At 35.8% G+C, this 15,279-nt stretch overlaps 1 protein-coding gene across 1 annotated transcript; it reads left to right on the top strand.

Annotated features, from left to right (window-relative positions):
- Positions 1-7,263: 7,263 nt before the first annotated feature.
- On the top strand, positions 7,264-11,971 carry LOC149577782 (G-type lectin S-receptor-like serine/threonine-protein kinase SD2-5). Its single transcript, XM_089825825.1, has 2 exons — positions 7,264-8,784; positions 9,613-11,971. The coding sequence occupies exons 1-2, from the start codon at positions 7,644-7,646 to the stop codon at positions 11,157-11,159; spliced, it is 2,688 nt and encodes an 895-aa protein (XP_089681951.1). The 5' UTR covers positions 7,264-7,643; the 3' UTR covers positions 11,160-11,971.
- Positions 11,972-15,279: the final 3,308 nt, after the last annotated feature.

Here is a 15,279-nt window from a genome sequence, read left to right as displayed (position 1 = left end):
TTATGGATATGGGTTTACTAAGTTGTGAAAAGTACTAATTGTACATTTGGACCTTGGATAATTGATTCAAAATGATTCTAAAGAATTCCAACAATAAAACCCTATAAATTGGCGAGGAGTTAGATATTGATCTTAGGAAAAAAAATTATTTGTTTCTAGAATTTTTTTTATGAATGTTTAGGGGGTCATATAATCCATTTTCTAAAAACTATCCTGTTAAAATGAATGTTGAAGCATATTTTTAAGTGGCTGGATAATTTAATTTTAAATGCCCAAATTTCAAGAAGTTGTTATGCATTGATTATTATTGTAAAATATTAAATAAAATGATGTTTTATAAATCATTTTATTTAAATTTATCTTCAAATGTAAATTTGGGAAGTTGGCAAGATAAAGTATGCAAGTTTAAAGGGGATTTTTAAATTTTTGCATTTACATTTAATGTAAACATTTAAATGGATGATATCCTTATAAATTATTCCATTTAAATGTATTTTTAAAATGCAAAAAATTGATGGAATAATTTGATTTGATTATTCCCAAGTGATGGAAGCTTGGTGATTACTTTCTTTTGTTGTATTCACCTACCAACTGATTTGAGGGAGCTTTTGAATTTTGAATTTCAACATGATTCATGGAGATGACAAATTTTACCAACCAACTGATTTGAGGGAAACCATAGATATTCTTCTATTTTGAGGAGATGATGCATTTGTGGGTTTAAAACCTATTTATACCCCATTCTTGAGCATTATTTGAAGTTAGCTCTCACATTCTACCTCCTTGTGAGTTATTACCTTGTACCTCATTGGAGAGATACTGTTGTTTGTAGCTCATGTCTTATTATGATGCAGTTTTGAACATTTTGGCTCATTCTAAATAATATGGAGTAGTGATCCTCTTTGGTCTTATTTATCTTTTCCTTGTCTTTTACAAGTTTTACTTCTAAGTTATTGTGATCTTTATGGTCCTTTCCTTACAAGTTTTAAATCATTTTGAGGCATGTGAAAGTGGATTTTTCATGTCAAGTAGTGTGACTTATGTGCTATCAAGTTTAAAGATTGTGAATCTAAGTTCCTTTCTTTGAAAATTCACACGTTTTTACATTGCATGCATCAAAGGTTAGTAAGGTAAATATGTGAAAAGCTATTGTATAGTTGTTTTAGTTATGAGATTTCCCTTTAAATTTGCATTACCTTCATAACGTTTCTAAATCACCTTAGTTTAAGTTCAAGTTATGTTAAATTCATTCTCTCTATCTCTTTTCCCATCAATTTTAGTTCAAGTTTTCTGAGGTGATTCAAGCGAAGTCGACCCTTTGTAGCAAAGGTTGATCCTTAACATGGAATACCCACAAGCCAAGGATCATCCCATGTTTCACTAGATTGTTGGAAAGTTCTTTCTTGAAGCATAATGGTGCAATCTAAGTGAATACAATTAGAAAGGTAAGAAAATGTGTGAGATTATGGTGGTAATTTTAGAGATACCCACTTCACCATTTACAAACTTGACGAAGTCAAAGGTGATAATTGATCTTAGAAGTTGAAAAAATGTCTAAAAGAATGAAAACTGGAAGGAAAAAATCAGCCCAAGCCTTTGGGTACTTAAATAGGCATATTACCAAGCCTAAACACAATCAAACTTTTTTGTTAACAAAATACAATCATGTTATTCTTCGTATGGCCAAACTATCATACTAGACATAACATGATCACATTATGTCTAGTATGACTTTACTAGACATAATGCGATCACGTTATGTCTAGTATGAATTTACTAGACATAACACAATTGTGTTATGTCTATGTAAACCTATAATCAATTGTTCAGAGGCCTAATTAGGCCCAATTAATGAAGCAACTACCTAAAATGGGTTTATTCATTTAAATAATGATTGAAGAGACAATGCACAATGATTTTTATACAAAGAGAGTGTGTGGTGGAGGGATGATGCACAATGGGTTTTATACAAAGAAAGAGTGTGGTGGAGGGATAATGCATAGTGGGTTTTATACAAATATTCAAATGCCAATTCTATCAAGGAAAGGTTAGCTTATGGAACTCAAATTGTGGGTCTTGAAATTATTCAATTTGTTGTTCATCCAAATGGTGACCCTTATAGGGTAGTCCTAATTGCAATGCAATAATACAATTTAAGGTTAGGATATAGTTGATAGATTCTTTTGGTTTAACCCAAAGATAAATAATCATATGAAGAAATGATAGAGACTTCCTATAAAGGCTCAAAGACATGTCGATTCATTTACTCAACTTCCTCTTTGATTTTTATCATGTAGGAAAATTAAGTGATGGGTTTTTGTGTGTATGTCAAGAATATGAGGAAGAAGGGTTTGAAATTAAGCCAAGGATGCATCACCATGACAAACAAGGAAACCTACAAGAATACTATTCTTGAATGGCCAAAAAAATTATTAGAGCTCTTGGCAAGATGAAAGAAAAATTGATGCTCGACATTGATAGCCAATTTAGTGTAGATCTTGAAGCAATGAAACACGTTGATAAGAACTCTAGTGAATGTATGGATATAATTCTAGAGGTGCCCCAATTTGTTACTCTCTCTCTCTCTCTCAATTTGAAACAAGAGAGAGAATTTTCTATGACATTCTAGTAGTTGGAGGTGTCATCTTCATCACAATTTTTCCATGATAGCCTAGTAGTTGTAGGGGCCATCTTCATCAAAAATTTTCCATGATAATCCAATAGTTGTAGGTACCATCTTCATCACAAGTTTTCCAAGACAATCCAATAGTTGCAAGTGTCATCTTCATCACAATTTTTCCATGGCATTCTAGTAGTTGGATGTGTCATCTTCATCACAAGTTTTCCATGATAATCTAGTAATTGCAGGTGTCATCTTCATCACAATTTTTTCATGATAGTCTTGTAATTGTAGGTGCCATCTTCATCACAAGTTTTCCATGATAATCTAGTAATTGCAGGTGTCATCTTCATCACAATTTTTTCATGATAGTCTTGTAATTGTAGGTGCCATCTTCATCACAAGTTTTCCATGAGAGTCCACTAGTTGCAGGTGTCATCTTCATCACAAATTTTCCATGACAGTCTAGTAGTTGGAGGTGTCATCTTTATCACAAGTTTTCCATAACAATCTAGTAATTGTAGGTGTCATCTTCATCACAAATTTTCCATGAAAATCTAGTAATTGCAGGTGCCATCTTCATCACAAGTTTTCCATGATAGTGTAGTAGTTGTAGGTGTCATCTTCCCAAGAAAAAGATTTGAAATGAGCTTACATGTGTCTAAACTCAAATTCCTACATGTTTATGGTCTATGTATGTCCCAAAGCTTAAATGTGTGTTCAAGAAGAATGTATGTTTAATGAAGTAAATTTCACATCACGGTCTTTAGTTGTTGCAGGAGCATTAGAAGCCATCTTCAATAGAATATGATCACTAGATGTGTCTGTATACAACTTCTATGGTGGGATGTTTTCTTTCTTATTTTATGAAGTTGGATGATCCTTGGAATCCATATTGCATATATTACCATAGGTATCGGGTATGATGTGTTAAGTGCAACCAAGGTGAATGTTAACTAGGTCTTCCAAGTCTCAACAATCTCAGGAATCATCATAAAATACCTTAAATTATTGTTTCTAAGTACATGTATACTAAAGACCTTCTATTACTACTTGAGCTACTAGTAGATGATGAGTATTCATCATCATCATTTGACATCTAGGCTCATGCATATCATATGTTAATTGCAACCAAGGTGAATGTTAATTAGGTCTTCCTAGTCCTGACAATCTCAAGAATCATTAGAGCCTGTCAATGCATGAGACTCTTGGAGCTTGAAAATTATCATAAGTAGTAGAAAAAAAAGGAAGTGTTCATTTCAACTATCATCTATGTGCATAGGCTTCTAGTAGGAGAAGGTATGTTTGAAAAATGTTTATATATGATTATCCTTGGATATCTTGCCTATCTATCATTCAAGTCATCGACAGATAGAAGGCATAAAATTCTTAGAGGTCTTTTCGAGTATATAGATTGTGAAGATGATAAACCCTTTGCAGGTATGTACACTTTGACAATCATAATCAAAGATGATAAGCTAGAGCACATTACAGTGGTTGTACATTCTCATGTACATTGGAAAAAAGACATCAAGAGGATTTTGATAATAAAATCTAATCCATATAGCCAAAAGGAAAAGATGTGCTTGGCAACTAAATTTTTTGAGGTAGTTTCAAGAGCTCTATTATCAAAACACTCAGATATTTTTGTAGGTTTATCTGTGATGTTAGAGGTTGGGCGCATCATAGGATTTGATACTAATGCAATCAATGATATGTTCTAACATAAGAACTTCCAAAATTTTAAAGAAGATGAGAGTTTAAGGATTTTTCCCTATTGAAGAGTTCATTGGGTAAAATCAACCAAGAAGACATCATATATCAGGAAGGAAAAGGTCTGAGACATTAACTGGGAAAGCTAGGGCACCACATAGTTATAAGAAATTAGCTGGGCTAGCTACATCACCGCATAATTTTAGAACATCAGCTGGGCAATCTACAATAACATAGCAATTTTCACCAGATTTTGGTGACAAATGGGACAATAGATTGCAAAGTTTTAGGCAAGCATTTGAAAACATGAAAGAAATCTCACCTAGCTCTTTGAAGATTAAGCTGGTAAGAATTTTATTCCCTTCAAAATCATTGGATAAAGAAAAACTAGAAAGTAGACCAGGCCTTCATCTTATGAGGATGATGGGGGATGCCTACCTTAAAATGCTTATTGTTTTAGAAGTTCTTGGTGCCAACAAAAACTATCAAATGGTGACATTCAAACTTGAAAATTTACTGGGAGATGAAGTTTTAAAATTGGGGATCTAATACTATTCTTCTAATAGATCTAGATTTCAACTCTTTTGCAGATCTATAGGCTCAATCATATGCCTAAATGATTGGCCAAGAGAAAACTGTGATTGTATATCAACTAATTACAAAATGTTCAGTTGAGGAGAAAATATTGCAACAATCAAGAAGAAAACTAGCTATGGAGAATATGATTATGAATTTTGTTAAGAACGAAACTATTAACTAATTATTCAAGATTAATTTGAGAAAATCTCACCTGATTAATGGAAAAGAGTGTGAAGAGTTGCTTGGACCAATGACAAAAGTTACTAATAATGGCGAGAAGAGCTAGAAAGGGGAAATCAACAAAGTAAAAAAGTAAGATATGCATGTGAGCCTATGTTAGATGATGATGATGAAGAATACTCACCATCTACTAGTAGCTCAAGTAGTGACAAAAGTTCTTTAGTGCACATGCACTCAAAAGCAAAATTTTCAAATGGAGAAGTGACAAGTGTTGTGGAATTATCCATAGAGAAATGTGAACAAGCTATCATTGCCCCCCTTGCCCCCCCGCCCTCCCCTCTCTTTCCTCCATATCCCTCTTTATCTCTCACTCCTCCCTTGCATCTCCTTCACCCCCGTCTCTATATATATCTCACTCTCATTGCTTATGGTTCTTCATAACCCGATGGGGTTATGGAGAACTAGAATCAATGCTTCTAGTTTTTAATAATGCGATTGTGTTTTGTTAAGCATAGCATGATCACATTTATAATGCAATGACTTTATTTCAAAGTTCAAGTTTTTTAATGTTCTTTTCTTGGATTAGTAATGAGCCAAGACCCATTTTGAAATTTGATTAAAAGTACACATAACACAATCGCGTTATGTGCACTTTTGACTTTGTTTTCGTGGTGTCCACTTTTCTGCACACCATATTGGTGCATATGCCCCTATCAATCCATATATAAAAATTAAATATCATATTTAGCTTACACAAAATTTAGTATTACATCACATGTATATTTATTTGGGCATATATGTGTGCACCCATATATGCCTATTTTAATATACTAAAATATATAAATACAAACTATGCATAGAATGTTTGAAATTCATAAATACTTAAGAACATATACACAAGTGTCCATATTATCAATTGATCAATCTTGCCAACAAAGAAATCAAAAGTAATTCCCCCAAGGCCAAGTATTTGTCTCCCTAATAGAAATCTAGCTTATAGGTTTCCTACATGGATCATGATATCATATTTGAATGAACAACTTGATCGAGGATTTTAAGGCACACTCATACCTGTGTAGCCAAGTAGGGGTCAATGCCAAGCACTTGCACACACCTGCATCACAAACCAATAATATATATGCAACATACATATATACCTACATGTGAAAATGATACTACAAGAAATGAAAGAGGATTGTGACATTGTGTTCAAATCCCATAGGCTTGATTATGACTGCCTCCCCTCTTCTAATATGTATGCTAAATAGAGTACATACGTATGATGGATTAGTAGGGTCAGCCAAAATCATAATCACAAACACAGTAAATCATTTTCGCAATATCCATGAAAACATAGTATGAACTATGATCCATAACATTGTATTAATCATAGATCAAGCAACAAATGCAAATATCTAATAATACAATAGTGTCATTAGGGTTGGCATCACAACAATAATCATAGAAAAGCTTTCACCAGTCTCTTCCTCTTTCCTATCTCCCTCTCTCCCTATTGTACATAACATGAGTCTATTAGTAATGAAACTCAATTATTGTCATGATTTAGAGGTTCTTATACATGTTCATTTGGAAAACTTTAAGTGGATGTATAATTTTTTCAAAGCTGTGTCTTCCCTATTAAAAATTCTTTACATAAACACTGTCATTTGTTCAATGGTTTGCTAATTAAATTCATGCACGATACAAATGTAAACCCAACAAAATAAAAACATAATTGACCTTACACACCTCTTCCACATACCCATTATACACCAAGATACAATTATTAATCAATAATTCACCAAATTATTATTCATTATTATATCACATTAAAAAAAGATCACCACACATATTATCCCCACTAAATATCTAGATACATTTGAGATATTAGACAAAATTTACCGCGAACATTAAATATCTATGTAACCGAGATAATAATATAACATTTTACTTACATAATTAAATATTTCAATACAATTAAAGTGATGGACAAAAATTCAAACTTTGGGAAGAATACCCATCATTGGGTCGGTCGAGTAGACAATGCGAAAGTTACATTTACAATAATAATTATTTTATTATTTATATACCTTCCACGTTAAAAGCAATAAAAGCTTTTGAAACATTGGTCGATACAACTGACTTTACTCTCCAGGGTCGAATATCTGTTCAGATTGAAGCTTCCTTTTTTCTTTTCACGTAAACAAAAATCTCATTTCTGGACCCTACATTTACGTTCCTTTCTTTTTTTAAAACAAACTAACGTGTAAGGTGCAAATTCATTCCATCGATCTCCAAGCGTTTCTACACTGATTTCACACGTTAAATTTCGAAAATTTCATTACAGTCAATTGGAATTCCTGTACACGATGGCGATGTCCTCGTTTCATTGCTCGTGCTTTCACATGTCACGGTTAAATTCACGGAAATTGGGTGGAAATCAAAGATGTATCAATTGCCTGGTCTTCAGACAAGAGGTCGAAACCCGAAAGGAGAAAAAGATAGCGTAGACGAATTCATGATTGCTTGTAAAGTTTCTTAGTTTTGAGGAATGGGGTTTCTGAGAACCGTGTGCAGTTTGGTTTTTGTGTGTTTGATCAATCTTTGTGAAGCAAAAGTATTTGTGTTGCCTTCGAATTGGACTGTGGTGAACAACTCAAGCCTTCCAACCTACAGTACAGAGGAGGGGACATTCAGGGCCGTCACAGATGGTGATGGGAATGCTATAGTGAGTGAGGATTACAGGTTAGGGTTTGGATTCATCAATGTTAATTCTTCTGGCGAATTTATTCTTTCCATTGTTTTGGGTGTGAACATCACATCCTCGGCTCTTGGAACTGAGATTTGGACTGCAAATAGGCAGAGGACTGTTGCAGACGGGGCAGTGCTCAGTTTAGGGAGTAGTGGGGATATGGTATTGCAAGATACGGATGGAACAGTGGCTTGGAATATCAGTACTGGTAAAACCCTAAACAAGGCCATTGCTATGCAGACGTCAGGTAATTTGCAGATCTACAATAGTACAAATTCTTCACTCTTTTCGAGTTCTAGTCTTGTATGGCAGAGCTGGGACCATCCCACACATACTCTCTTACCTGGGCAAAGCCTAAAGACGGGGTATACATTGGTATCCAACTACTCTACAACGAGTTCCAGCCAAGGGTCCTATAAACTGGTTATGGAGCCTGGAGGGATAGTCCTTTACTACAGGAGTAAGTTTGATGAGCCTTATTGGTCTCAGGGGCTACCTGGATTGGACTATGCAGGCATTTTAAGGCCATGTTTCTATACTTCCTCCTCTCAGAGTGCTCAAGCCGTGTATACAGGACCAGAGCTGATAATTTCATTCAATGAGACTATTGCCAATTCCTCTTCATCTTGTTCAAATGGAACCACTACTTTGAATCTGGCGCCTTCCCTTAATGATACTCAACATAGGTTCCTGAGGCTGGACATTGATGGTAACCTCAGATCATATGTGATACCTCTAGTTCCAGGCACAAACAACATTTCTTCGGCGTGGACGGCAGACTTTGGGCTAGATCAATCTGACAAGTGCGCTCTTCCAAAAGTGTGTGGACCTTATGGCATCTGTAGGAATGGTCAGTGCAGCTGTCCGGGCTCTGGAACTCCTGATAACTTTGATCAAATTCAGATTGTGGATATCACCCAAGGGTGTTACAGCCGAACAGGTGGGCTAGATTTCATTTTCTCATTTTCTCTTTATTTGATTTAATAGAAGAGGTAAAATACATCCAGACTTTCGCATGTTGAGATTGTTTTTCTTGGGTGAAAATTAGTCGGTCCGGGTTCAAGTGTTAATTATTAGATACCCTCTTTTGATAGCAATCGAGTACAGGGTATTACCGACCCTCTTGCAGGATACACTAGAAATCTAGTAAGATAAAATATTTTTTAGGGCAATGATAAATTCTCTAGCAACTGGGTATTATCCTTCCATCATGTGAATTGAGAACTCTGCGAGGTGAGGCCAAAGCAGCCTATGGGACCAACTAGAAAAACAAGCACACTCCCGAGATAAAAGGTGCAGGAACACTAGGCCTTTTCTAGCTGCTTCTTTATGACTGTTCTTTGACAATGAATGTTGATCACTAAATTTGCAGTCCTATCTAGCTGTGTTACTTAAAAAGGACCTAAATTGCCTATTTCTAGAATATCCCCATTGTTGGAATGGATGTCATTGTATGCTGGGCATTCTATAAGAAAAATGTCGATCGGTTTCCACCACTCTCATGTTGCAAAATAAACATTGTTCTCTCCTCCCACTCTTCCTTGGGTATTGTCTATCTATCTATTTCGCATCTCAAATCATGAGAGCTTGGATGAATGCCTCAGCAGCTCAAAATAAACAGGAGAAAACCTATATATGTAAACTGTGCTCCATAATTAGCATCCATTGCATATTTTCTAGCCACTGCAAACTTAATTTTAATTTAGAGCACCTGAAGCATCTATTGAGCATATGGAAATCCATGTAACTAAAATTTCTCTTGACACAGGTGAACCCGATTGTAACCAAACTTCTGTGCAACATCATTTTTTGCCGATTGATCATGGAGATTACTACCTAAATGAGTTCTTCCAGCCTCTGAGGAATGTGTCTAACATTAATGACTGTAAAGCAATGTGTTCGTCCAACTGCTCTTGCACGGCGGCCTTCTTCCACAATAGCTCCGCTTCATGTTACCTTGCAACTGGCCCCTTGAACTCCATTAAATCTGGGTCGAACAACACGTACACGGCTTATATCAAGGTCCAGAATAATCTTCCAGCAAACCAGTCTTCAGCCTCAACTTCCTTGAGTACTGGCATCATAGCAGGGTTAAGTGTAGGCTCAGCTGCAGTAGTTCTCTTCCTGTGCCTGATCGTCATGGTAACCATTCAGTATATGCGAAAGAGAAAAATCAATGAAGATGACATAAGTGAGGAAGAGATTGACCCTGCAGAAATGGAAGAGGAAGCATTCTTGAAAACCCTTCCAGGTCTTCCCCCCAGATTCACATATCATGAACTCAAAGAAGCCACTGATAACTTCAGCAAAATTCTTGGAACAGGAGGATTTGGATCAGTGTATGAAGGCGTTCTTCAAGATAACAGCAAAGTGGCCGTGAAACAATTAGATGGGCCAAGGCAGGGATATAAGGAATTCAGAGCTGAAGTTGCAACAATCGGCAGCATAAGCCATTTGAACCTGGTAAGGCTCAGAGGATTCTGTGCAGACCGTAAGCATAGGCTATTGGTTTATGAGCTTTTAGAAAATGGGTCTCTGGATAAATGGTTGTTCCCACCAAGAGCAGGAAACCCAAATTCAGAAGAAAACTGCAATGTCTTTCTAACTTGGGAACAACGATACAATGTTGCCATCGGAACTGCCAGAGGCCTGACCTATCTGCATGAGCAATGCAGGGAGCCCATCATGCACTTGGACATAAAACCTCAAAACATTCTCCTGGACAAGAGCTTCACGCCCAAGGTCTCCGATTTTGGCATGTCGAAGCTTCTCAATGAGGACATGACCCAAATTGTAACAGCAGTAAGAGGGACACCTGGTTACCTTGCCCCTGAATGGCTAAGGTGCTCCATTGCCACTAAAAAATGTGATGTCTACAGCTTTGGGATGGTGCTGCTAGAATTGGTCTCTGGGAGAAGGAACTTTGACCCCTCGGCTTCTGATCCTCGCCTATGTTACTTCCCTGCTTGGGCAATGCTCAGGGCCCTGGAGGGCAGGTACCTGGAACTGGTAGACCAGAGGCTTGAGAACATTGTTGATAGAGATGCTGTTATCAGAATGACTAAGGTGGCATTTTGGTGCATTCAGGACAATCCTGACAAGAGGCCATGGATGAGTGCTGCATTGAAGATGTTGGAAGGGGAATGGAATGTCCCTGATGCACCTTTGTGGCTGGTGCAGAGAGGTCCTGAGTTCTTGGAAGCATATGGGTATGAGCCTATGCAGAGAGACGGGGAGAATTCCTCGGTTGGAAATGAGAGGGCATATGATTCCATCCCCTCAGTGTCCGCCATAGAGCTATCTGGTCCAAGATAAAGATGTCTACTTGTACTTGGTTAACATTTGTATATAACTAAAGCAGTAGAAGATGGGAAGTTGGATCATGGATGCCACCATTGAGGTAGAAGTTGCAGAGCAATGGGTATTTGCACAAGCAAAAAATGATCCTGACTGAAAGAAAACAGGCAACAATCTGTAATTACTAATTATGTACCCTGTATGTTTCTGCCATGAACATCTTGGGCTGCTTAAATCTCCTTTCCCTTTACCCTAGTCGTCACTTTGTTCTGTGACAATAGAATATGGTCTTTCTGTATATACAGAATTTCCACTCTATTGCCCCCATTGAAGCAGGTGAGGTGGACTCGTTGCTTGGAAATTTCAGGGCATATGATTGCGTTCCCACGGTGACATTCATAATTTGTATTTGAAACTTGATATTGGGTGCCGGCTTTGAGGCAAGAGCTGCAGAGCAAGGGCATTGACAGAAACCCTTATTTGGCAATTGAGGCAGCACATGTAGTATGATCGCATTGATGATAAAAAACTGTACAGAATCAAATTCAGAAGCTGAGATTGTATGGATTGTGAAAATGTAATAGATCTAATTGAGGTAGCAGTTTTGTAAGCAATGTTCACTTTGATTCCGCCCTAATGTGGTACCGTGCACCCCCTGCTCCCGTCTCCAGCCTAAATTGTTAACAGTTCAAAGATTTTATTTAACTGCAGGACGCTAATTTCTTTCACGAGATGCAGTATTATCATTCTTGAATTGTGCAGAAACTTATGGCTTTACAGTTTTGTAATTTTCAGAAACATTATTATTTACTGTTTAAGAATTCTTCCCTTGGTGTGTGTCTTCAAATTTACGCATGGTATTTTACAATTAATTCTTGAGGGCTGCTTATCCCATAATTCTGAAGACTCATTGCAGTTCAAGTGGTGAATGACAATATTATAGATGAGAAAATTTATGTATTTTGTCAGAAGGCTGTCTGGAGATTTCTACTTCAGTTTGATCGATCAAAAGTCCAAATTTTGATGGCCTCGAATCTATTTCTATAATTCTTTTTTCACTATTTGAAATTTAATTCTTCAAAATTGCCTTACAAACAGGTTTTTACTATGTTATGAGTCGATGCACACTTCGTTTCCTATAACATCAGGACTTATGTTAAATTTCCACATTAATCATAAAAGTTAAAAGAGCAAAATTTGCCTCCACATAAAGATCTCAGATAAAGTAGTAGATCGGGATTCAGCCCCTCGTGATGATCGTGACTCATATTTTCCTCATCTGATCATGCCGCGTTTCACCGTGTAGGAAGCGCAGGTGAGAAATGCCTATGCAGCCGACTAATTCTATCGGATTCGGCCGTTAGAGGACGGTTTTGGTTTAGAATTAATAAAAGCAATGAAACTGTCAAATCAAGTAGACGTAACTGCAGATGGGGAGAGGGACCAGTAGTTGTGCTGCGGAATTTCTTATTTAGTCTTATTATACAAATATTTTTTTCTTAGGGGAAGAGACATTTTTTTTGAGGGGATCTAATAGTGAAAGTTTTGTCATAGATTCTTCTAATTTTCGCTTTTAAAAGAGTTTCAAAAATGAAAACATATGTATTAATATTTGATTAAACAGGTACTAATAGTTGATTTTTTAAAAGTTTTTTTATATGTGATTGATCAATTTGTACACCAATTTTGGTACACTTTATAAATATGCTCACAGTGCGTCAAAGTCCCTGCCAATAATTGGAAAAGAAGGAAAATGAAGATTTATAAGTAGAAAGGAAGGATATGAAGAGAGAGCTAAAAAGAAGAATGATATGTTATTATATGAACAATTAAAAGTAGAATGATAGAGAGAGTTGAAGGGAATTTAAAAAATATTAATGATTATATTATTCAAATATATATATAATGATAGAAATTATATTATATGAACGAACTAGTCATTTCTATCAATTCATTGAAATATTTGACTAAATAAATAAATTGTTGATTACTTCAAACTACCAAAATATCTAATTAGTTTGAGGGGTAGTATTAGTTTTACAATTTGTAAAATGGTATAAAACAATTAGAATTAGATTGTAAAATAGTAGCTAGTAAAATATAGTGTAAACTAAAAGAAATAACATTTTCCAAATGATAAAAATAAACATCAATGTAAAACTAATCAATATATTTAAAACAAGGGCTCTTGGAAGAGCTTGAGTCCCTGCCTTTACAGTTTTATATATATATATATATATATATATATATATATATATATATATATATATATATATATATATATATATATATAAAAAGAGGGGTAAACGCTTTGACCTGGAGCTATGAACCAGTGAGGCCACAAACGGGGGACCTCATTGTTGGAATATTCAAATATGGAAAGAGTACTTATGAGAGGGGGAGGTGAATCATAAGTGTCATACTTTAGCCAATAAAATTTTTAACTGAAAGTAAGTTGCATGCATGTAAATACATCAAATAAACATGTAACAAAACACACTTAACACTGGAATTTGGTAACCCAGAAACCCTCCAGGAATAAGAAGGTAAAACTAGGGTGGGGATGATACCCACAAAAATTACTGTAGCAATATTGTTCAACCACTTCTGATGGTTTGCCCTATTAAAGGCTTTACACTGTGTCAATAGTGACCTGTTAGAGGCTTTCAAACACTTAACATGAAGTGTTACCTTGTTAAAAGATTTTATCACCTAATTAAAAGATTTATCGAAATAGCTGTTAAGCTAACCTATCACCATAGGATTTTTATTCTAATAAAATTGCTAGAAAGTATTAGGTACAATAAACCTGACTGATTACAATCCTTGATTGCTGATTGCAGGCACTTGTTCTGCTTTCTCTAATCTGGATCCTTTTGTGATTTGATAATCTTCACTTCTGAAAATAGAATTCCTTGTGAACCCTTGTATATCTTCTCATACCTCTCATCTCTTGCATTTTACAATGAAGTTTCATCTTCCTTATAAAGACATTTGAAGATTTAGGGTTAGGTATGCATCTACGATCCATATTCAATCTTCATTTTCTGCTCAATACTTATCTTTTGCTGATTGGTTGCATGCCTTTAGCATTTTTCTTATTGGCTGCATGCAAATTACATAGGAAAAATAAAAGATTCGATCTCATCATTAAATCCTTCGAGATTTACCTTATGTCGGCTGTAAAAATTGTTTGCATCATAGTTTGTGCAATTACAAACTTTTCTGCTAATCTACTGAATTACTCGGCTCTTGAAGTATTTCTGATACTCGGCACATGTTGTTTCCTGGATAGCTCGACACCTTAACAAAATTGTATTACTCGGCACCTTATGTTACTCGACACTTGTTACCACTCGGCACTTATTAACACTTAGCACTTGTTAACACTCGACACTTATTAACACTCGACACTTGTTAACACTCGACACTTATTAACACTCAACACTTGTTAACACTCGGCACCTTGTATTGCTCAACACTTATACTTCACTCGATAACTGATCTTTACTCGGTGTCTGATTTTTACTCGGCAGCTGATCTTCACTCGGCATCTAAAAACTACTTGGTATCTGATCTTCACTCGGCATCTGAAAACTACTCGGTACATGAAGATCACTCGGCATGCATGATGTACTCGACATCCAATGTGGAATATGATTAAGTGTGTTGGCACTCAAGTGTCAAAATCATTATGATGTTAACAATCTCCCCCTTTGACATGAGTGACAAAAACACTTAACTGTCCTTATAAGTACATTTACTAATCTGATTGGTATGTACATATTGAAAACTTTGATCAAAATTTATGACTTACAATCTTACAATATATACCTCAAAAATTTTGTAACTCCCCCTGAGTTGATTGTGCCTTATCTGTATATTATTTGTATATCAATGCTCCTCTTTTGTATCTGTTCTCCCCTTATTAATCCGTATCTCCCCCTTTACAATCTATATCTCCCCCTTTTTGACACTTATGTCAAAGAGTGCTTAAGGGTTAAGACCACATTTAGCCAAAAATGTGCTATTTACCTCCATAATCATTCTGAGAGCTGCATCCCAATTGTTCAAAGTGATTTCTAATGACTTATGTTGGATAGCAGTCTCGACAGCAAGTTGAATAAGTCCATCTAAT

This window comes from Cupressus sempervirens, chromosome 1 (assembly GCF_028749045.1).
Source record: "Cupressus sempervirens isolate cs-2001-9-10 chromosome 1, ASM2874904v1, whole genome shotgun sequence".
Taxonomy (NCBI): domain Eukaryota; kingdom Viridiplantae; phylum Streptophyta; class Pinopsida; order Cupressales; family Cupressaceae; genus Cupressus; species Cupressus sempervirens.
This window is presented reverse-complemented; position numbering and strand designations above follow the sequence as displayed.